The sequence below is a fragment of the Sphaeramia orbicularis genome, chromosome 1 (assembly GCF_902148855.1).
Source record: "Sphaeramia orbicularis chromosome 1, fSphaOr1.1, whole genome shotgun sequence".
Lineage (NCBI taxonomy): Eukaryota > Metazoa > Chordata > Actinopteri > Kurtiformes > Apogonidae > Sphaeramia > Sphaeramia orbicularis.
The window spans coordinates 41310367-41334633 of NC_043957.1; the positions used below are offsets into that span (position 1 = coordinate 41310367).

General features: G+C 39.0%; 1 protein-coding gene across 1 annotated transcript in view; it reads left to right on the forward strand.

Annotated features, from left to right (window-relative positions):
- The window catches only part of tbc1d1 (TBC1 (tre-2/USP6, BUB2, cdc16) domain family, member 1), a 61006-nt gene that overhangs the window by 28562 nt on the left and 8177 nt on the right, over nucleotides 1-24267 (forward strand). Inside the window, exons 4-19 of the mRNA XM_030147457.1 lie at nucleotides 377-466; nucleotides 560-664; nucleotides 1746-1878; nucleotides 2118-2209; nucleotides 3063-3179; nucleotides 3414-3539; nucleotides 3705-3859; nucleotides 4519-4779; nucleotides 5853-5966; nucleotides 6318-6431; nucleotides 6638-6771; nucleotides 13383-13586; nucleotides 18129-18290; nucleotides 19822-19980; nucleotides 21810-21910; nucleotides 22040-22183. Coding sequence (XP_030003317.1) covers nucleotides 377-466; nucleotides 560-664; nucleotides 1746-1878; nucleotides 2118-2209; nucleotides 3063-3179; nucleotides 3414-3539; nucleotides 3705-3859; nucleotides 4519-4779; nucleotides 5853-5966; nucleotides 6318-6431; nucleotides 6638-6771; nucleotides 13383-13586; nucleotides 18129-18290; nucleotides 19822-19980; nucleotides 21810-21910; nucleotides 22040-22183 — 2211 coding nt within the window. The remainder of the gene's footprint in view (nucleotides 1-376; nucleotides 467-559; nucleotides 665-1745; nucleotides 1879-2117; nucleotides 2210-3062; nucleotides 3180-3413; nucleotides 3540-3704; nucleotides 3860-4518; nucleotides 4780-5852; nucleotides 5967-6317; nucleotides 6432-6637; nucleotides 6772-13382; nucleotides 13587-18128; nucleotides 18291-19821; nucleotides 19981-21809; nucleotides 21911-22039; nucleotides 22184-24267) is intronic.

The window sequence follows — 24267 nt, forward strand, 5'->3', positions numbered from 1 at the left end:
ATCACATGCTTATTATGAGCTGCTGAGTCCCTTTTCGAAGTCTGCAAGAGATAGTGACTCATATCCTAATGATGGTGTGAATGGGGACATATCCTTAAGCAAAATTGTCCTAAAACTCATCGCTGCTTCCCTTTGAGACAAGAATGAAACCACGTAATTTAAAACTAAAATTTAATTAAATTCACAAAGGTCTTGTAGTTGTGGTTTATCAAAGACTAAATTAATTAAACCACTCTGACCATGTAGTGGGTTATCATTTGACAACCAAAATCTAAAACCAAAGCCCAAACATCATCACACTGCAGACACATTCACATCTTAACGTGTGTATACACTGTCTGTCTCATCTGTCATTGCTCTTTTCGCTGTTTTTTAGGTGGGCAGGTCACAGATTTATTTGGTCAGTCCAGACACTAAGAAGGTTGCTATAGAGAAGAGTTTCAGAGAAATTTCCTTCTGCTCACAGGTAAGAAGCATAAAGATAAAAGAAAAATGTTTGTTTGATTTAAAAACCAATCCCAGTGCCAAAAACAAGTAACCGTCATCATTTTTTTCCCAGGGTATTCGACATGTGGATCATTTTGGCTTCATTTGTAGGGAGACTGTGGAAGGAGGCACCTGCCACTTTGTTTGCTATGTCTTCCAATGTACAGATGAATCACTGGTGAGAGGCAAATGATAAAGATGCAGTGTTTCCTGTGGAATTGATTGGTTGGTGTGGTGGTGTGTAAACCGGGGGGGCAGGGGGGTGTACGCACATGGTTCGGCTGGGGGTATGCGCATGTTTTGGTTGGGGTGCGGGGCTCCACTGGTTTCTTTCGTACTTATAATACTATGGGGGTACAGAACGGTGTGGACCGTGCCGCCTGCAAAAGTGAAAATTAAACTTAATGCTCATTTATCTTTTCCCCACCTCCTGAAGCTTTGCAAACTTTAATTTGAGGGGGCAGGACGTTTGTCTTGACCTATTATATATTATACATATGTATAATAAGTCTCATGCGACGGTGATAATTGTTTTGTATGAAATGTATGGTTACCAGCGGAAATGCTGAGATAACATGAGCAATGTGGAACAAACAGATGCATGGGAGATTTGTTTTGTATTTGCTGACTCATGAGCATGAACTCTAAGGAGATAAACTTTAATTTGCATAATAGATTCAAGCATTGCACCTTTTAATTCACATTACATACCTAGAAATGTCCGTGCAGTATTATTAGTGGGAATCCATGATAAAGTTGAGCATTATGTGTATTTCCTGTTAGTCGTTGCTCTTCATGTTCATATTTCTCTGTCACTGATTTCCTCTTATTTATATTTGATCAACCCACTTAGTTTAATTTAACACTTGACAAGTTTCTTTTGGATTAAATTCTGGGTTTTGCACTGCATGGAGCTGGTATTTTTCACCAGTGTGATTTTCTGTTCATCAGGGTTAGATTCGGCTCTAATTAAAAGGATCTATGACTCACTGCATCTATGCTCCTTTGGGTCATTATGAGCATATGATGACACAAGCCTGTGTAGTAGTCAGTGGTCATTTTATATTGTTAATTTGTTGTGATTTTATTTATTCAACAACTGAAATTTTCACTTGGATATTATTAAATTTACCTAGGCATTCAACCACATCTGTTACTGTTGTGGTAGATTTTAAGTATTTAAATATTTTTTATTAATAAGAAGAGGATTTACTGGTGAGATGAATTTATATCAAAGACTGTGTATTGTCCTTTTTTAGGTAGATGAGATAATGCTGACTTTGAAGCAGGCGTTCTCTGTGGCAGCCCTGCAGCAGAATGCAAAGACCCAGAGCCAGCAGTGTGACAGCTGCCCCATGCAGCAGCTCCACAGACTGTGTGAGAGGATAGAAGGTAGGAGACTGCCTCTGGGCTACATGTGTTGAAATGCTGTGGACAAAATCCAAGGCATTGTGTTTAGTCTCTTGACTCGCAGATAAAACTTTGACCTTGAGGCAGTAAGACATATTTGGATACTATCATTGTTTTCATGCTTGGTTTTCAATTCCTTTCATACCTGTAAAGACTTGTATCTACTTCAAGTAAAAAAGAAAACCTGATCTATTTATAAGTCACACTGGCATCATTTTCAGGTTTGCATCCATCTAAAATCAAGCTGGAACTGCAGCGACACTTAGCCACTCTGGACAACCAGGAGCAAGCTTCAGTATTTGAAAACACTATGGTATGTATCAGTGCTATTTGTCTGCTCACCTGTAGAGCAGGTGAATTCTCTGGGTTCCTTCAGAGGTGAACTTGAACCAAACCAGTTCCTCCACAGTTAGAGCTAGATTCATCATTACTGAATCACTGTGAAATCACACTCTTTCATCTAGGATTTACAGAGACACACTAATCTTTTCTCACACATGACATAAATACATATGCCACAATGTCTCTGTTATGCTTTGTCAGTGTTTTTGTCCTGTCAGTAGGTTTCATAAACAAAAAATTTTTGCCTGAAATTGACTGATTAGATCCTTGGATACTGTTTGTAATTTTTATGTCATGTAGGAAATTACAATAGTTACAAGTAATTACTAGAAGTTGAGGATCTTCAATATTTCCAATGATTATTTGTCTGGTATTTAGCTGACACCTGCTGGAAGTACAGCTGAACTGCAACACTTAAGTGACGACCACAAAATACCAGTCTGTTATTGTTGTCTCAGTCTATTAGACTTCTGCCCATGATAGATAGATAGATAGATAGATAGATAGGTTTTGTTACACACTCATGGTCAAGACAAACAGATAAATACAAACACAATAAAAAACCTTTATACTTTCAAGAGGCAGTCATACCAGTGTTTCCAGGACTGAGGTGTTTAATGTGCAGCACTATATGCAAGATTAGTCAACAATGAAATTACAGTATTTACTCAATGAGTCAGGTGACACATAAACTTAAACATCAGATTTCTCAAGAAGGCACAGTACACTGGCACTAGTCCATCTGGGCTTTTGTAATAATACACCAAAATGAAGCCAAACATTATTTTGCATTTGAAATCTGTGTTCATTATGTTTTATTCCAGAGGGCTCGACCTAAGAGCGACCAGGAGGAGAATGAGTTGGTGATGGCATCTTTGAGGAGTCTGTATGAGGAGAGACAGAAGAGTCATCAACACAGCCTACATGTGGACAGCAAACAGGTACCTCCAGTACATATATCATAAACAAACACACACAGCATACATTTTATCACACATAGTATACACATTATGGCCCTCTCCCAGCTTTGTCACAATTTAGCATCAGTTGTTTTCCACTTATAACGTACGTTTTGCCATCTGACAGATTAAGTCACCCTCGTGCAAGAATCTCGATGCACCACCAGACATGACCATCACAAGACTCTTGTTAAAATCCTGCCTTGTTGTCTGTAGATTTGTGAGGATGCAGCATCAGCCCCTGTGGAGGCACAGCAGCAGAGTACCAGTCGGCAGCGACTTGAGCAGTTCAAGAGTCGAGCTAAGCGCTCGCTCACAGAGTCCCTGGAGGGCATCTGGAAGGTTAATATCCCTCTGTCTGTCCTTGTTTGTTTCAATTTTGTACAGTTTATGGAATAGTGAGTTTAACATTTTGAATGTAGAAATGGTAAGTTACATAACAAGGATATTTGTGTGCTGCTCTTTGGTGTCCTCTGTTTGTAACCATGATGTATCTGTTGTTGGTAGGGGAGCAGCAAGGCCAGAGCTCAGAGAGAGAACAGTGAAGGAAGTGACGGCAGCGCCTCCATTTGTACAGTTAACAGTAGTCTGGACCAGCCCTGCTTAGATGATCCCTTACCTGCCTCCTCTCCTCTCCTCTCAAGACCTACCAGCCCACTCAGGTATACATACTGTAACACTAGCCTTGTCTCAAACAGGATCTACTCAAACAAATGTGATTTTTAGTCCCTTATACAAAAGAGTTTTAATTGAATTTTCTCATACTGCATTTAGACGTTTTTTCATAGGGTCATTTACAAATGATTTCAAACCTGTGTTGTGAGCGATTCATAGACAGCCTGCTTTTAATCCATTTTGATACTATTCTTTTTGTTGTTATTTTCAGGGGAAGATAAATTAGCACAAAAACATAGTATTTCCTCAACCAGTTACTAGGGCCTTTATTTACTTCAACTGCAGAAGCTTGTATTTGAAGGAGACGTCTATTACAGGGAGGTCTTTATTTCTAAATTCTTCTTTTTGAAAAGTAGATGTGGCGATATTTAGTGCAAAACCTACTTTTAAGCTTCTGATCTTGTTTTTAATGTTGGAAATGCTGCTTTCCCCTTTAATTACAAACTCAGCATTTCTGTAACCCATTCATATTAAAACGCCCCTGTTTCACAAAGTAGAAACTGTTCATCAATTGACAGTACTACAATTTATAAAATTGCTTTTAAATGTCCACAAAACTACACAAGAAATAGGATTTAACTTTTTGTGGTGTTTTAATTGTGTTGATGTACTATGCTTACAAACTAGGATTACACTCTCTTTTCAGGTGCCATAACTCAACGGGTGACCTGAAACATCTTGACAACTCCATCCCCATGTCTCAGTCATCTTCTTCATTACCTGGTGATGGTCAGCCACAGGGTTTTCGCAGACGAGCCAGTACATTCAGCCACACTCCCACTTCCTCCTCAGCAGAGTACCTGCCGGTGCTCACAGTAACCCACTCGCAAGAAGATCCTTCCCCCGTTTCTAAGCCCAAGCTTGTACGACACTATTCCGTCAGCACAGACAGTCCACACCAGAGCAAGTAAGAAGAGTGAACATGTATGAGAGGGCACATATGGGTATGTGTTTAGCAGCAAAACTATTGGTTGAATTCCTACCAAATTGGATTGCCAATGACCCAGAATAGATGTGATTACATTTTGGGAAAAGTTCAAATTTTTTCAGAATTTTTGAAATCTTGTTTTTCCCCATTTACTCATGTTGGGTGAAATTTGTCTATGCTGTCTATGGCTATGCTGACATCAGTACACACATAGACATGATGACATCAGCTGGATCGATGCCAAAATAAGCTACAATATGTGTGAAGGGTGGGGTTGGTTGTGCCTGGCACCACTTGTATTTATTTTGTGTTTGTAAAGTCATCATTTTCATGGATTTAATAGAGGGTATAATTGCTGGATATAACTAACTAAAATCACACCAGTTACCAGAGTTAAAACAAACATGCGTTAAAGACTCAACAGTTGATCTGTTACAATCTGATACCTTGTTTTAGGACCCTGCATCAGTGTCGTACAGAGTTGGAGCTAGGAAATGTGTCACACTTTATTGTTGGAAATAATGATAATAATAATGATAATAATAATAACAATAATAATAGCCCAAATCATGTGCTGCATTTAGTTATATATGTCATCTCACAGCTCTACCTCAGTTACATTTCTATACTCCCACCTGGCTCAGAGGCCAGGGGTATATAGATATACCAGGAAGTCCGTCTGTCCAAGATTTTTGTCCAACCCATTTCTCGGACACTATTCACCCAATTTTTTTCAAATTGGACACACATGTTCTTTACCACTAGGCGAGGTGCAGCGCACAGTTTAATGGCAAAATTTAAATTTTTGCTTTTTTTTTTGTATACATTTTTGAAAAGCTTTTATAAAGATTGAAAGTTGAGACTCAAAATTAGTCCCTGGGTACTGGGCAGGGTATCAGTAAGAGGGAGGGGGCAAAGTGTTGTGTGTCATACAGGTAGGCTCCACTTACTTTTTCACTCGTTTTCCTCAACTGTAACTCACTTTTCTGTTGTCTTTTATTCAGTCATTTGACAGTCTTTGCTCTTGCTTTCTATATTTTCACTGATGCTAGACCTGTCTCAACAAACTCCACCCTTCCTCCTGTTTCTCCCTTCCCTTCATCACCGTCTTTACCCCCTCATCATCCTTCCTCTCCTTTAACTGGAGCCCGACTCAATAAAAGGAGGTGAGTGTCTTGCACTCCACCTCACATCCTGTCTTGGTTTTTTCTGTTTTCTGTTTTTACATGTGCATTTTGAACTTTCATACATTCTTTTTGCCTTGGCTTTTTTACTGGCTGTGTCAAAAGAAGCAAGGGAAGTGAAAAGTTGATACCAAGTGCAGTGATGGGTTTGATCTCTAGGTCTTCTCTGTAGTCTCTAATTTAATAACAGTCTCTAATTTAAAAACAAAACTATTTTCAACCAAGTGGCATTATTGCATTGAGAGAATATTCGTCTCCGTATGACTGCGGCCAAAGCATCTCTTTTTATTTGTTCTGTCTCCTTGCTTTTTTACCTCTATCTCTCAATCTCAGCCCTCTGGGTGGTCTGCGTGCTCGTCTCCACTCCTCCTCCTCTGTTCCTAATTTTCTGAAATTTCAATTTCTGGCTCCTGTCCAAGAGAATGATTTTCCTGAACCAAAGAGCAGGTACTCACACATACATCAAATAACAATGACCATGTTAGTGTGTCCAGCAAAGTACTAATCAGTGTTGTTCATTTTATACATTTCCATACCTGATTTTGTTCATCTGTGAATGTATGGTTATGTGTACCTGTATATTGTAGATGCAGACGTTTAAAAGTCATGTTATCTACCCAAGTGTGTCTGTGTGTTCTTGTACATATTTTCAGTGATGTAGCAGCTTTATCCACACCAACTGCTGCATGTCGGGTAGGGGAAAGCCCCCTGCGCAGCCACCGCCACTCATGGAGGCAGCAGATCTTCCTACGGGTCGCTACACCTCAGAAGAGCACAGAGGCCAATGGTAAGAATGAACTCATTTAGGATGTCAGGATGCTATTTTGTTGATTTGCTTCTTCACTATTCCCATTTCATTCTGTCAGAGAGAGAGACTATCAAAACGCTCAATGGATGCATTGATCTTCATCAAACCTGGGAGCTATCTAAAAGTTTAACTTCACCCCCTTCACTAAAATATACAAAGAGATGTTAGCAGAGCAGAAAAGCAAAACAGGAGCAAAAGAGTGAAAAAGTCTTTCCTAAGATTTTAATAATTGCCAACTTTAAACCTGCTTGCACAAGAACATGTACAAACGGACAGAATTTATACCTGTAGTCCTCTGTTTTTTTTATAGGCTTCATGATGAAAACATATCAGTGAATTGAGGTCCCACTGGTTTTTAATTAAATATCCAACAGTAAAATGAATGTCATTAGAGAACAAATAAAATCAGTGTCCTTCCTCTGCTGACAATATTTTTAACTCAGAGCTGCCCCCCCCCCCCTTACCCTCCCTCTTGTGTGCATACTGTAAAACTGCATGAATATTTCAGCCTTTAGTTTTATTTCTCTCAAATTTGAACAGACCTTTCAGGAACGTTAATGTAATTGTGACCAATGAATGTTAAGAAATGAAGGTAATGTAGGCAGTGATGTTACATATTCCATGTGTGAAGACTAAAATAAACTGTGCTTTATGCATACGGGGACTGTTTGTAAAAGAGATTTGACAGGTATGATCTCAGGATAGCTGGGATTACTTTGCATGCTCCAGTTGTAAATGTCAACATGTATCCTTCAAATGAAGATAACACAGTTAGATTAAGCCACTTGTGTAAATACACATGCATGTACACATGATGTATATCCTGTTGTTATTCTAAGTGTGAATTCCATATTTACTTTATCACACGTAGCATTTTCAAACTGTGGAAACCTTTAATACTTCTTTAACTTTCTGTTTGGACTGCAGAAAGTGGATTTAGTTATTCTCAGGTGATACGTATGTATATGGAATAAGGGAGAGTATGATCTGAAATGATGAACACCCTATATTCAGGTGTGTAGAATTATTAGGATTATTCTTTACATAAAGCTGCATATGACTTCCATCACACATGTTTTTTCAAATTTGTGAAACCCAAATGATAGCCTAATTATCACTAATCCATTAGTCTTTCCACACTAATGCACCTTAATCACTTCCCACAATGCACTTCGCGACAAAATTTCTAAAAAGGCCCGAGTGATGTTTCGGTTTATCGTGCAAACAAGCAGACTGTGTTTATGAGGGAGTCATCTTTGAAGTTGTTCACCGTGAGGGAAGTGATTCAGGTGCATAAGCACAGAAAGACTAATGAATTAGTGATAATTAGGCTATCACTTGGGTTTTACAAATTTGAAAAAAAATTGTGATGAAAGTCATACACTGCTTTAAGGTAAAATGAGTCAAAAAAGAGATTTAACTGACGGAGTTAAAAATCCAAGTCAAAAATTGTAAAATACCTTTCAGATGGATGAAACCCTCCTGGAATAGCCAAGCTATTGAAGCATAACCACAGGATTATCAAATGTTTTGTCACAAATAATCAACAGGATTTCAGCATGTAAGGATAAGAAAAGATGCAAATTAATTGTGAAAGATTATACAAGAAGTGGGAAGCTAGCAGGAACCCAATGACCTCCATTACCACTATATTCCAGAACTGAAACCTACCTTGAGTGCCCAGAAATTCAAGACATCAAATGTTCAGACTTGACTATAGTGAGAAAGGCTGAAACACAGTCATCACTGAATAATGTTTGCAAGTTGAAACATCAACTGGACAGGTTGTTGAACACAGAAAAGTTTTATGGACAGATGAAATGAGATTATTTTTTTGATGAACCAGACAGAGGGGCAGGGTCAGCAATGGGTAAAGGGCCTTGTGTTCAGCAGGGCAGCAGGAGGGTAGAGGAAGGGTACTGATATGCACTGCTATCTTTAAGTTTGAGCTAGAGGGACATTTTTAGGCTGAAAATAAACTGAAAATCAACATCCAAATTTTCTGCAAGTTTCTGGAACACACTTTCATCAAGCAATGGTCCGAGAAGAAGTCTGTAGCGTTCAAGACTATGATATTTTATGCAGAACGGTGCTTCATCACATGCATCTAAGCACTCTAGTGGTTGGCTACTCAACAAACAGCCAACCAGTGAACAAACACCACCAAATAATGGCCTGACACCTCCCTCACTAGACTTAAATCCTACTGAGAACTTGTGAACGCCTCGCAAATGTGAAATTTACACAATTTATACAGTTTACACACTTCTTCGTACAGCATTAGAGGGGCTGTGATTGCTGTTTCAGCAAAAGTTGATCATGATCAGATCGAGAAACTGACAGATTCCATGGAAGACTTATGACAGTTATTAAAAAGAAAGGTGCCTACACTGATCACTAAACATTAGGAAAAAAAAATAAAAAGTGCCAAATATGTTACTTCATCATTTTGAATTACTTACCTTAAATTGCTTTTTGGGGGATAAATAAAGAGAATTGAATTTAATTAAATTGTATTTACTGCACTTACTCTGAAAACTGAGAGTGAAAAATTGATTCTTAAAAAATATATTGTAAATTCATTCCATATTTCTGCACAATAAAAATTGCCAAAGACCAGTGTAGACACACATGTTCCCCCTGAGAATAATTGTGCCTGGAGTTATAGTCCAAAAGTAGGCACAGAACGTCTTGCCAAATTAGTTTTTATTAGCTTACCGGCCGACAGGCCATAAGCTATTGTCGTCATGCGGCGTCTATCGTCGTCATCTGTCGTCCATTACAAAATTTCAATCATCTTTTTCTCCCTAACTACAGTTCTGATTGACTTCAAACTTGGTATACAGCTTCTTTATGATGATGTCAACACAAGGTATTGAAATTATTTCGATCCGGATCTGATTCTGGATTTGGTGCGACTTTGAAAAATTTCCCCATTATAACAGATAGGAAGTGGACTGATACAATAAATCAGTAAGTATCAATGATATCAAGTTGGAATTTGAATTTTTTACAGATCTGGTTGGAATATGACCAAAACATGGGCTATTTCTGTAATATAATAAATAAACATAACTGGGTGATAATAAATGGCATCTGGATACATTTCCCAAAGCTTTTAATTTGGCCGGTAAGCTACAGGGCCATTGGTCCTATTTTTTGTTTTAGCTGGCAGGTTAAATTTTCATGCATATGATCATCATTTCTAAAGGATTAGGCTTGGAATGCCAGTACCCAAAAGCTGGTTGTTGTCTTAAAATGAGTAAAGCTAGAAGCAAGATTAAATTTAAGTCATGTTGTTACAAATACAAATGGACATGAGATGCAGTCACATATTTTAACCCTACATGAGTCTTTAACTGTGTATCTTCAGGAAAGTGTGTGCGCGCACGCGAGCGTGCGTGCATTCATGCATGCGTTCGTGCATGCGTTCGTGCATGCGTTCGTGCGTGTACACAGAGATTTTCTATGTGCAGCCACATCATCAGAACTTTTTTCTAGATAATTATACCATACATACACTGGAGGCATGTGGATGTTATATGTTTGCGTGTGTGCATTTGCCAGAGCAAGTATTAACACAGTCGCACTATTGCTTCATTGTAGTGCCTGTTAGAAAAGCTCTGTTTAAAAAAAAAAAAAAAAAAAAAAAAAAACCTGGAGGAGAAAGAAAAAGACACACGCAAGGATATATGGTATCTTTTATTGTGCAGTTAAATTCTATGTCACACATCGTTCACAGGTTTACTAATCCATTTTCAGTGGTGTCAAATGCAATTTCTATGTAAACTAAAAGTTTTTATTCTCATATTAAAAATAAATAAATAAAATGGAGTATTTGACTGTAATTTACAGTAAATTGAAGTCATTCATAGCAGTTTAGGTGACCACCGTTTACTGCTGGTACCAGGGTCTTTAAGAAGTCTTCCGATAAAATAGTTTAAAGAGTAAAAAGTACCACATCATTTGATATGTGGTGTGTGTCATCTGATGGTCTGTGCACACATGGAATGTGCCAACATCTGGCAGGCCAACAGGAGTGCCAACAAATGGAGCATTTTCATGTTCATGTTAAACTCGATCTGGTGCCAGATGTAAGTACTTCTGCTGCACTGTCATGGATTCAAGAGATTTATGGGTTATTTCAGTCATTAACTTGTAGATAAATGAGTGTTGTTGAGTGACAGTGAAGGCAGTGATGCAGTAAATTAAACACAGGGTGTGGATCCACCTGCACTGACACGTACAACACCAAAAGGGGTGGCTGTTTTTCAGATCTAATACTGGGGTACCAGTTTTTGATAAAATGAGGAGCTTTTTTTAAACCATATTAACAGATTTTAAAGTTCTTCAACGAAGTTACCCATTGAAAACTAGCATACAAATGTGTGATTTTGCTCCGGTTATTAAAGTGACTGAAAGATGATAAATGGTGACGGTAGATTTGGTACATGTGGAGGCCAGGTATAGCTTCTTGAGAGTACCTTTTTGAACATTCCACATGGGGGTAGCAAACTCACATTTTGCACATGCAAGCTTTAACAAGATTCTGTGGCCACTGAAATGACACTTAGCCTTCCCAGTACATTGAAAAATCATTTACATGATATAGCTTCTCTACAGAAACGTTCCAATTGATTTTTCCTCCACTTTTATCCAAACAAATCTGTTAATATGAAAATGTCTTGGTTTTTAAACATGTCATTTCAAAAGTTAGAAACACAATATGACCTTCTCTCCCAAAGGTCAGGTTCATTATTGTACTTTTAAAATGCACATGATGATTGTGAAAACATCCCAATAGTGTTAACTGTTGCACTCTACAGACATCATTCTGCACAGTGAAAAAGATCACAGTTGAATCAGTGTTTGAGTGAAGTGGGACTTAAAGGTGTTCTTATTCATTTGTTCACTCCCTGTGCATAAGTGTGAAATTTGTGTTTTGATTCCAATAAATGGAATGCAGGACCAATGTGACAATTTCTCTGAATAAGCTGTTCATGTAAATGCAAGGCTTATGCCTGTCATAATGGAAAAGTTTCACTGTCCAGTGGAACACGAAACTGTTACAGTTGAATGCAGCACTAAGTTGGGTTAAATTGGGTGTGTATTTGTGTGTGTGTGTGTGTGTGTGTGCGCGCTTACATATATGAGGTCATGGGTGTGTCGAGTGTTTGTGTGCAGGGGGAGGTGGTGGTGGTGTCCCAAGGTCATGTTGACAGTCCACACACAGACAGCGCCAGAGAAAAGCGCCAGTCTTGTTGACCCATTTTGCAAGTGTGAGTGAGTTTCTAAGGCTGTGCATGTGTGTGAGTCGGGACCTGGTTCTGTCCAAGTTGTGTATTTGCTGAGGGAGTGGATTGTGCCATTTTGCAAAAGAAGTGTGTGTGTGTGTGTGTTACATCATGGTTTAGGATTAGGTTAGTCATGCACTGTAATTCTTATCAATAAGGTTGGGTAAAGGCTGAAAGCATTGGAAACTGATAGATTCAGCTTACAAAGAATATAGTATAGGATGAGTATATGTGTAGATGCAATAATTGTTGCATCTAAAAACTAACTTAGTCCTGTTGAAGGACTGTAGTGTAGCAGTCTGTGTTTGTCTAACTAATGTCGTATCTCCCCTGAAGAGTGTATGTGCTGCACATACTGTAAGTCCACTGTATGTTTAGCATCATCTCTGCTTCTCTTAAAACTTAAGGACTGTATGTTTGTATAGTGACTCTGCTGGTTTCAACACGTCTTAGAAAATGTCTGTGACACAGACACAAAGGCATATACATCAGCGTAAACCACACCTGGCACAAAGAACATTATTGTCATGGTGTGTATGTATGAAGCCTTATCTTTTTATCTGTTTAAAAGGTGACCTATATTACATATTTTTACTTTGTCCTCAGAAGGTAGTTTGTAAAGATAAGCATAAAATATACATGCCTAAGCTAACCTATGGTATGTGTGTGTGGTACAACTAAACTGTGATGTTAGTACAAACTGAAAAAGAAGCTATTGCTATCTGGATAGTTGTTATGTCCTTATTCTAAACAACACAGGGTATTTTGAGGTTTGGGATCCACCCTGTACTTTTGGGTGGAGTCACACAAACACATTTTTTTTCTCTTTGTGCATTTCAACCAACTGTGTTAAATGTATCTATGTTTAGCGTTTTATTTTTTATTTTACAAGCGTGTCCAAGGGGATTGACAGGAGGTTATGCACCTTCTTCTCAGTTTTGACTCCAAAATAGTTATTGAATTTCTAATTATTGCATTTTTTCTTTTCCATAATAGAAATCGTAGCCAGAAACACCAAACTAATGTGTTACTTTTAGTTAAAGAAAAAAGCCATGTGTATTCTTTGAGTTCTTTTGAGTTTAGATATTGTTTTGCAATTATATGCAACATTCTCTTCTACCCAGCATAATACATTTGTACATTTTATACATATATTTTGAAACCTGGAACCCCCCCTCACAAGTTTTTAGCCACTCTTTCTCTGTTGTCTTTTTAACACTTTCTTTGCTTCTATAGTGAACACTCGCCATACAGTAATTAAATTTAAACTAAAGTAGAATGTGGTATGTCTTTCAGACCGGGGGGATTCCTGTCTTGATGGGGGTCACGTCTGCCCTGGCCAGGCAGGAGTTGGAGGAAGTGGGGACATGGGGTCCATGAGGGTGGTACCTGAGGAGAAGATCAGAAGGAGCAAAGAGGAGTTGAGGGAGCTCTGGAAGAAGGCCATTCTGCAGCAGATCCTGCTGCAGAGGATGGAGAGGGAGAACCAGAAACTACAAGGTGAGTTGGCTGAATGACGGGTGTTTGATTAGCATCTGTTTGTACATGTCATCTGGATCTAAGCTGCTGGCTGGTTCTGATCTTCAACAGCAAACACACATGTAGAGAAGTGCACACATAAACTTGTGTAAGGAATATTCGTGCACTCATGCTCAAGCTCGTTTGAATAAATGAACAAAAGTAAATTCCGTCTGAAAGAAGGATATAACACAGTCAGTGGCACACTTTTGCTTAGGCAGAGCAACACATACTGCAGCTGCTTGTAACATGGCCTGTCAAAATGTCTGTGAAAAACTAATAAATTACCTACAACAAAAGTTTATGAAAATAGGTGATGACACGCGCATCCAGTTGCTAAAAGGTGTGCAGGATCCCAAAAAAAACAGTGGATGAAAAAATAAGATAAGGTCCGCACAACCTGTGAGCTCCCAAGAAGATATTTGGTGAATAAATATCTTCTTGGGATCTCACAGGTTGTGCAGACCTTATCTTATTTTTTTCTACAACAAAAATATATCATATAAAAAATTATTCTGCAGTGACATGTAGTATATTACCTATGTATATATGTGTGTTGCAATCTTTTTACTGAATTATTACTATACTACTGTTGCATACTTGGCTTTGCTTTGCTTCCTCTGTCTGCATGAAAACAGTCACAGCAGCCAGCACTGATGTCATGAAGCCACACTGGCGTCTCTTCCTTGGTAGATCTGTTGAGTTTCTTGATAAGTTTGTTAGAGGTTAAATAGCAAGACAAACAAGTCTTTCTTTAATTGGTCAGTGGCACACCGCCTCTCCAGAAGTTGAGACCTTTTTTTAACATTTAGACACGCTGCAATTTTTCAGATCATATAATATATAGTTTTGTTTGTGCGTGCTTCTCTTGGTAGGCATATCGAAGCATGTTCCAAATGCATCACCTCTCCTCTGACCCATTTGGCACATAACACACACCTAAGCATGCACCACACCTCTAACTACCTGCACTGTATACAAACCATTAATCCACAAACACTTTGTCTGTACACAGGTAGAAATTATTCCCTATAGATGGGTGTGGATGGAGAAAATGTGGGTCAGTACTGATGTAAGAGTGTCAAGTCCATGCAGCAACCTCATTTGGTTCTGTCTTCCTTGTACACATATCGTACACTAACACGCAGTGTCTGCTGGCTTCATGGGGTGTTTGTAGTTTAATTATTTTATTCCTCCCACAGGGTGCACTCCACCATTCTGTTCGTTGTTTATCTGGGTGGAGCTCAACTCCCTGTCCTGTATTCTATCTGTTTATCTTCCCTTGTTTTGCCTACTTTTTGGGTCAACTGTGAAAATGTGTGTGCGCTTCTCCATCAACTTGTGTGTATCTTTGTCAGCTCCAGGGCGTGGTATGTTATCCTGTTGTGTGTTATCAAGGGCGGAGTGTTCCTGTGACAGAAAAGGGAGAGAAATTGATAGAGGGAGGCAAGGAGAGACTGAGCGCTAGTTGGGCTACAGCCAATGATTGAGTCCTGATGGACTAGACTCTGCCTGCACCAGACAGCTGATAAGACAGACAGCAGGGCCATGGCCTCTCACACAGCATCTATTCTTGCTCTGGGTGTGTCCGCTATCTACTCTGTCCAAGCTCGTCCTTTATTACCCACAAAACTCCTTCCAGGTTACTCCCACTGCTTTTCAGTCTTAAACTGTTTAGGCACAGTAAATCCCTTCAACCGGGCTCAAGACGGCAAACCTGTGGGGACATACTAAGAGAACCCAGTGATAGATATTAACTGTAAAAGGTGTTTTGACTTCTTGGGACGTACTCATCCTAATACTACTTTAATATACAATAGATTCATACTAGATTTTAGTTGGTTCTATACGTTTCCTAAGATTATTAGTTTTTGTTTGTATGTATAACTAATTTTGCATGCTTAATAAACTTTAACCTCCATTATTCTTAATGTTTTTGGATACACCTTCACTCATTTAACCTGTGATGTTATACCTCTTTTAATTTTTTCCAGCTACATCCTCTCATTAGCTACATACATAACCCACTTGGTTTCCTGAAAAGTATCTGCAGTCTCTCTTGTCTCATAATGATGATGTCACTCTCCCCAGCATTGCCAAGTTGCAGCTGGTCACTGGGTGGACACCACACATAAACGGAAAGGGTGGGGACATCCATAAGGGAATGAGAGAGGGAGAACATGGTTGAAGGATGAGACAAACGGGGGTTTGAATGAGAAGAAAGAGTCGAGTGTTACCAGAAAATAAAGAAGAGAGTGACTGTGAGAATAGATCAGGGGAAGAGAGAGGAAGGGTGTTGTCAAAAAGAGTGAACCAGATGAGGGGCTCTGGGTGTGCCCTCACCTTCTTTGATCACTGGTATCAACATGTTGCAACGGAATTCACAGTTTTTGTGTCGTTTACAGGCTGTGTTAATATGAAAGTCCAGAGATGGCGCTTCCCCAATGCATTTGATCACCCCAAACCAAAAAAAATTGTATTTGGCAGAAAAGGAGGAGCAAGGTGTGTAAACAAAATAAAACAACAAAAAAAACAGGTTGTGTAATATTCTGACGGGCATCAAAGTGACGCATGTAGCATTCCTTGGCCCTCAAGAAAATTTTGAAAAAAATATACCTTAAATGCGGCATTCTAGTGCATTTTGGTATGTTAAATGTTATATTTTGACATGGAAAATAAGTTTAGAATTTGATTCAATATATTTTCTTTTCTGTCATTTTTGCTAATTCATTCTATCAAGTTAACCTCATTTCTTGCTTTGTGAATGTTAATTTTTATTTTCAGGTAATGACTTTGTGTGTTTGCCTTTTGGTGATGGTTGTACCCGCCTGACTTGCCTCACTTAAATCTTCTCTGCACTTGCTTGTTTAAACGCCCTGTAGATGGCACATTGCTGCTACTATCTGCACCCATATACAATCACCTGCACTAGTTTCTACTATCCTCTTAGCTGTATGTAACCACCAATGGTATCGACACAGCGCACTAATAATACACTCCAAAAAATACTAAATATGCACATATCTGAAATCTTGAAGTTCAGTAATTCTGTTGCTGTCTCTTTTCCATTATCGTTACTTACTCAACTTTCGTGGTATACTAGATTATGCACGGCACAGTATGGTCATCTCTGATTGGTCCATGGGATGCACTTTTTCACCAATAGAATTGCGCTGATACGTTTCTTTCATGCAAACACTTCCTGTTTGCAAGAAATTCACTTAGAAGCCCATTTTTACTGTCTCTACCTGCACCAAACGTAATGACATTATTGCCGAAAAACTATGTTTTTATTGTGTCTCATAACTTTGGTTTTATATGTGCTTTCAACACGATTGACCTCACAGTATTAGTTTGACATCTGCACTTTTCACACAAATTGAAACAGAGTTTCAGTGAGGCTCCGTCTTTCCGCCACCGACACGTCCAGGGACCCTCTAGAGTTAATTGATGATTCGCTTCATTTTTCCGAAAAATAGAGCAAGCCATGCACCATTTTTTGGCCATGCTTTTCAAAAATTAACTGTTCAAATCACGGGTACATGGCTCGCTGCCTAATACTATGGTTCCCACAGAATCTTATTTACACTATTGTACTAACGTGTAAAGTATTTTTCAGATAAAACATGAAATCATGTAAACATAAAAATGAATTCACATTTACTCTATAATCCAATAAAATCTACTTCTTTGTGAGCTTCATGCTGTATAGGCAGCAGCTGTATTGATCTACTGTAAAGCCACAGGATGTCCTAAAACTTCAGATGGAGGCCATTCATGACATCAGTGTCTACCTGAATAGCCAGTCCAACACAGCAGTCCTTCTAATGCTGTTTGTACAGGGTTCCAGGAAAAACAAGGAAGTTGAATTTTAGTCATTTCCAGGTCTGGATCACTGTTTTTTAAAAGTCATACAAGCAGAGTTTTTCATAGTATTTGGAGTAGGCATCCAGCTCAACCAAAATATTTACCACTCTTTAAGAGAACAGAGGCTAGAGCAAGCTTTCTAGCTTGACTGCCCCAAATATAAACTTTGGCTGCCTAAGGATTGCACATGGGAAAAGTACCCTAGATACAAGCTGTGTGTGAAATCACTGACCATCTCCAATATGCGGGAGGCGGCAATTGTAAGACGTGTGCAAGGGCAAAAGCACCTTCATCTTGTCCTATCATCCTCTGCATCAACCAAGACTGACAAGTAATGCACCTGACAACTTTGCAAATGTTAGATGAATAACATCCATAAAAACAATATGTATTGTATAGTATTGTATTGGGTGTTTTGTAATCCAATGTCAAATAGGGTTTAGGAAAGCTTTAGTGTGGAAAATACACAATTTGTAAATGAAAAATGTGTGAGAACCCTCTGTCTAATACTTGAAGTCATTAGGCCATACCACTGGCCTGGGTCTGTGGAATATAATCTTTTCTGCTTATTCTGTCAGAAATCATTAACTTTATGTACAAACTACCAATACGCCTTTTAATTGCTAACACGGCTGTTTTCTGCACTTATTTTTGTAGCCTCAGAAAGTGATCTGCAAAACAGGCGCTTAAAGCTCGACTATGAGGAAATCACTCCATGTCTGAAGGAGGTCACTTTGGTCTGGGAGAAGATGCTGGGGACCCCTGGGAGGGCAAAGGTCAAATTTGACACTGAGACTATACATGCTGCTGTTGCACAAGGTAAATATGTAGCTCTATAAATATGCATTAAGCATTTTAACCACAACATTATGTTGTAAATAACAAAACTGATTTCTTTAAATATATATATTAACCCTTCCCCTTATAACTGGTTTTGCCCATTTTCCCAAATGCCCCAAACAGTACATCCCAAATTATATGTACAAGTATTGCAGTCGTGGTAAAATTATTTCTTGTGCTGACTTTACCCCTCTGTCCACTTCCACTTGGCTTTCTAGTATCAGCGTATCCCAAAAACAAGGTTATCATCTCTGACCTCAACCTTGAGCACAACACAAGAGCTCAGAACACACATGCATTTTGAAAGGTTGGCCAATGATTAATGACGTTAAAACATGAAATGTGTGAATTATGAAGAAAGCTGATGACATGTTATACTCTAAATCATCTCAAAGTAAAATTTCAAATTCATGCTTCTGAAAATGTTCCTTCTATGACTATTGAATGCTGACAGTTGGGTTGTTATGTTCAAATTTTTTATATTCAAGCAGGGTTCCCATGTGTCCTGGAAAACCTAGAAAATGACTGACCAATTTTCCAGTCATGGAAAACATATGTAAAATGAGAAATAAGGTCAAATGTCTTGGAAACGGTTAAGTTATTCTTGTGACCTTGTGTGCTTAAACTGAGATGAAACAAAGGAATTTCTTTTTCAGTGATTTATTGAAAATATACAAATATTTTTAGAGGAACTACAGGAGAAAAAGTAAGAGAGAAGAGAAAGTTGAGTTGGGAATTGCCCAACTGAACATTGTAACTCCACTTTGTCACACCAATGAAATGCTACGCTGGAATCTGTAGGTGTGTTTGCATTATCCTATGATACATTTGTCATAGTTATTTTACATAGATAAATTATAGCCATAGACTGCACATCAAATGTCTGAGTAATAAACATGGAAACAGTCTGGGTAAATACAAGTTACAACTGTAGAAAAGAACACTTCCAAAGAATGAAGGGGACAGAGGAATGGATTAGTGTATGAAGCGATAACTTGTCTCTGTAGCGGAGGAAAATGTCCTGGAAAATAATTTCAGGGAAAGAGTGGGAACCCTGTCAAGGATTTCAAAGGTTAGTGTTATTATTACATTTGTTGCTCTAAATATCAGTCCGTGAAATAATGAAATTCAGCCTAACTTTCTAGTGCGTTGAAAATATTCTCGAGAAATGTGCCTTCAAATGTATCTCTGTATACTCCTGGAAATATATTACACAACCTCTCCCCTCCACATAATTTCTATTGCCTAACAAAGTGCTTTTGTGCATCTCTCAGTTAATTTGGGTAATGGGCTTATATTGGGAATATTACAGTTGACTCAAATATGTGACATTTATTAGCTCTTTTATTTTGCTAATAACATGTACATTCTTTGATAATTTAGGAATGGTAAAAGCCTGTTTTTGACCATGTTACCATAGGTGCATCTATTAACATACCATACCATTTTTGCAGAACACAACATATGACCCTACCCTGATTTTCCTTTACCTCTGTGTTTTGTCCGGTAGGTGTCCCGAGGCAGCATCGAGGAGAGATTTGGAAGTTTCTGTCCGAACAGTACCTGCTCAGGCAGACTGTCCCCTCCCGACCCCCTGCCAATGACACTCCATACAAAGAACTTCTCAAACAGCTCACCTCACAACAGCACGCCATCCTCATAGATCTTGGTAACACACACACACACACACACACATACACATTATGCAAATTCACTGACATACACACATGTTTAAGTTGCTTTATTTTTTACTTCTACTTAGCTTGAAATAAAACTAAACAAGTGGTGCCAGGCGCAACAAACCCCACCCCTCACACATATTGTAGCTTATTTTGGCATCGATCCAGCTGATGTCATGATGTCTATGCATGTGCTGATGTCAGCATATCAATTCCCTCTATATATGTGCCAAGTTTGAAGTAAGTTGAAACAAAATTGATGTTTTTGTAGACATTTGAAATTTCGCCTGTTGTAAGTAAATGGGGAAAAATTTTTTTTTTTTTAATTCATGAAAAATTAGAATTTTGACCAGCTGTTCCCAAAATGTAATCAGATCTACTCTGGGTCACTGGCAGTCTATAAGCCCAATTTGGTATGAATTCAACCAATAGTTCTTCTGCTAGAGTGTTAACAAAGAAACAAACCAAAAAACAAAGAAAGTGAAACAAAAACAATACCCCTTACTTCCCCTTTGGTGGTGGGGTAATAACTGCTGTGCACATGTATGTACATAAACACACAGACACAGTATTATCTACCTGAGGCTCTAACCTTTAAATTGATCCACAGATCTGTTGATTTTTACCCACCCCACCTCAATGTCTTAAAAATCACACAGTTTCACCCTCCAATGTTCATAACACCTTCCACCCAGAAACCCACACACAAACACACAGTACCTACACCCCACCCATATAACACCTTCATACTGTACATACACATATCTATCCCCACAGCAATAAAGCAAACCGTACTTTGATGGTGACTGTTGTGTGTTCCAGTTGCCTGTCATGTTATTCGCACAACAGCAAACAGGGCGGTTATGATAACAGCATATACAATGACACTTGGCTAACACATACTAATATGAAGGTGTTGTGCACTACTGGATAGAAGAATGAACCTGTGTCCGTCATACTGAAATAAGTAGGTTTGCAGGTGGAAATCATAAACCAGCTGAACTCTATCAAGCTTTTCATTGGCACAAAAAGTGCAAACTTTAATCAAGGATGAACATAAGAACATTCTAGAGTTCATCTAAGGATCTGCACTCCAAGAGCTAACATACATTACAGAAGGCAGACACACATTTTCCTTTAGGCAGGGGAGGGATTGTTGCACTATTTGCATGAACATTGAGCGCCCACAGCGCATTCCACACATATGCACTCACGGTTATCATTGTCTTCTATCCGTACTGAAGGTCAAGTTCTCAGTCCCAAAACACACACAAATGCACACACCTGTCAATTACAACTCATCCACCTTAAGAATGCTCTTTTACAGATCGTAGGTCCTCATTATGTTGTCATTTTTGAAAGGTACATGTCTCATGTACCTTAACATGTTAAGCTTCTGAAGGAGAGTATGCTGAGTCTGTGCATAAAGCCACATTTTTTAGAACATGTTACTAAGTATGACTTCTTGGAATGGGTCGGCACATGCTCACACACTGAGCACCATTGTAACATCGACAAAACAAGTGTTAGGTCTAGCGCCCTAAGGCAATGTTTAGCAGACTTTATGCTTTGTTCAAACACATGTATACACCTAGACACTGCTTAATCCAGTTTACTATGCTTCCTTCCAGGAAAATGTCAAATGAAATTAAATAAATGAAATCTATTGAAACTGATATTTTGTTTTTAGATGCATATCATTGTAATCACAAACATGAAATAAATTCTTTGTCTGGTGTCGTATGAGTCTAAATTTCATACTAAATGTAAGTAGTGCAGTGTTTCTTACATGAGATAATTTTTTTCCCCTCCATCATAGGTCGCACTTTTCCCACTCATCCGTATTTCCAAGCCCAGCTGGGGGCAGGGCAGCTGTCGTTGTATAATTTGCTGAAGGCCTATTCATTGCTGGACCCTGAGGTATGCTTTTTTTAATCTTACACTTTCCTTTTAAGAGTCTCTCCCTGTTGAGATAGACTTAACCATTGACTTCTCTAAATCTTTTTTGTCCTTTACTAGATATCAAGTTTGTTTTTGTTGTTATTTTAGGTGGGCTACTGCCAAGGCCTGTCCTTCATTGCAGGAGTGCTGCTGTTACACATGGGGGAGGAGGATGCCTTCAACATGCTCAAATTTCTAATGTATGACATGGGGCTCCGCAAACAGTACAGGCCTGACATGATTATCCTGCAGGTAAGATTTACACGAACAAAGTATCTTTGCAATTCATATTCCTTTACAGAATCAGTTGGGCTCTACACACGTTTGTTTATTTAGATCTGTACACATGACACAGACATATCACCACCCTATGTAACTCATACATTCGTCATACTTCACTTACATCACATAGAAGGTCACAAGTCGCTATATGTATATATGTTCATTCATCAAACTGTTGAATCATCTTACATTATCCCTGTTAGAGGTGATGTCACAAACAAGAACCCAGTTTCAGCTGAAGCTACTAAAGAATGTTCCAACTTTATGCCTAAACAAAATGAGAAAATTGAAATTGCATTGTAAGTATAAATGTCTTTAATGAGTTAATGCTTAAGACATTCTGTTGTATCGTCGTAGGACATAAACTGAATTTATAGGGATTAAGAGGAGCCTATTTAGAGCTACTCGTGTGTTATTAGCATTGTATACTGGGTATAATCAGGCCAGATCCTGATTTTATTACATACCCCACTGTAGCAGACCTTTTTCACAGTAGGCATTTTGGCTTGTAAAAGCAGGCAAAGCACAGGTGTTACTGATAACATTAATTATGGCCCTGTTCCATTTAGTTGCCCCAGGAGGCCATTCCTGTGAGGCAGCATGCACAACTTCAAGACCTGACATTCAGAAACCTAAATGGGATGCAGCCATTTTTAATAACAGCTTACCAATTACACAGTGTGTTTTTTGCCTTGACAAATCAAAATGGCTGCTGTGAAAAAAGGTCTTTTGTGTTTCAAGGAGTGGAAAAGTTAACCACGTGTTGTAATGGAAGTGGGGACTATTGCTACACATTTGTCTCATTTATGCTTTCTAATTCCCTTTTGTGGGGAGCATTGAGTGCAGCAGAGATGTCTATAGAGATTTTTGAAGACTCGTCTTAAAATTGATCCCTTTTGTTTTCACACTTTACATTCTGCAGCAATATTAGAAGCTTTAAGACAGTCCCAGTTGTGTTTTTTTCATTCCTACAGCCATCACATCCATGAGGTGTATTTGTAAGGATATGCATGTCAGCTCCAGCTATTTCTTAACACTTTCAGTGCCATGGGCCGATTAAATCGGCTCTACGAAAACAACCTGTAAAGTGCCACGGGCCGATCAGATCGGCTTTGGAGAACACGCCACATTTGTGTACAAACAAACCATCCACCCCCATTTCTTTCTCACATTTCGATGACGTTCTTTCTGTGTCCCCCTTTTGAGACCAAGCAGACGGGAATTTGAGGTCACGCGACCGAATAATATTTTTATATCTTTTTAATGTTTCTTATTCTCCGGTGTTTCATCAGAGGGAGCCCTCCATGCTGGGGGGCGGCTGTGGACTCCGGGGGCTGTGGCGCCTTCTCTCACTGGGGTCCGCTCCTTTCTGGTGGGTGGGGGTCCCAGGTGGCCCTCTCCCACTAGTTGGGATGCGGGGCTGTGTTGCTGGTGCCTGGTCACCGGGGTCGGCGGCTGCCTCCTGGTGCGGATGGCTCCCTGAGACAGCGCCTCCTAAACTGATGTTTTACTTTTACTTGTACATTTTTGTTCTGGTCTACCCGTGCTCAGTCAGTCTTCTTAAGTATGTGTGAGCTTGTGGGTTTGCATGTGCATGTGTGTGTGTGTGTGTGTGTGTGTGTGTGTGTGCGCGGGTGAGTGGGTGGGTGTGGGTGGGGGGCGGTACTGATTTTTAAACTGATATGTAAAACACTTTGTGCTACAGTTTTTAATGTATGAAAAGTGCTATATAAATAAAGATTATTATTATTATTATTATTATTATTGTTATTATTATTATTATGCAAATTACGATCAATAATGAATCGGCTGCGTCCGGTGCGTTTGGATCTAATCAGCAATCGGTCGGATGTTACCGAGCGGTTTCCTGCAGGATTCTTCAAATATTATGAAAACGACGCGAAATACTGAAAAACGGCCAAATTCTGTGGCACTTTTAAGGCGTATTAGCCCCTTAACTGTCTGGCACTTAAAGAGTTAAATGCATAACCACATGAGGCTAGGGTGCATGTACCAAATAGGTGCAAATTGCCTGAGCTGTGAGTTGAAATATT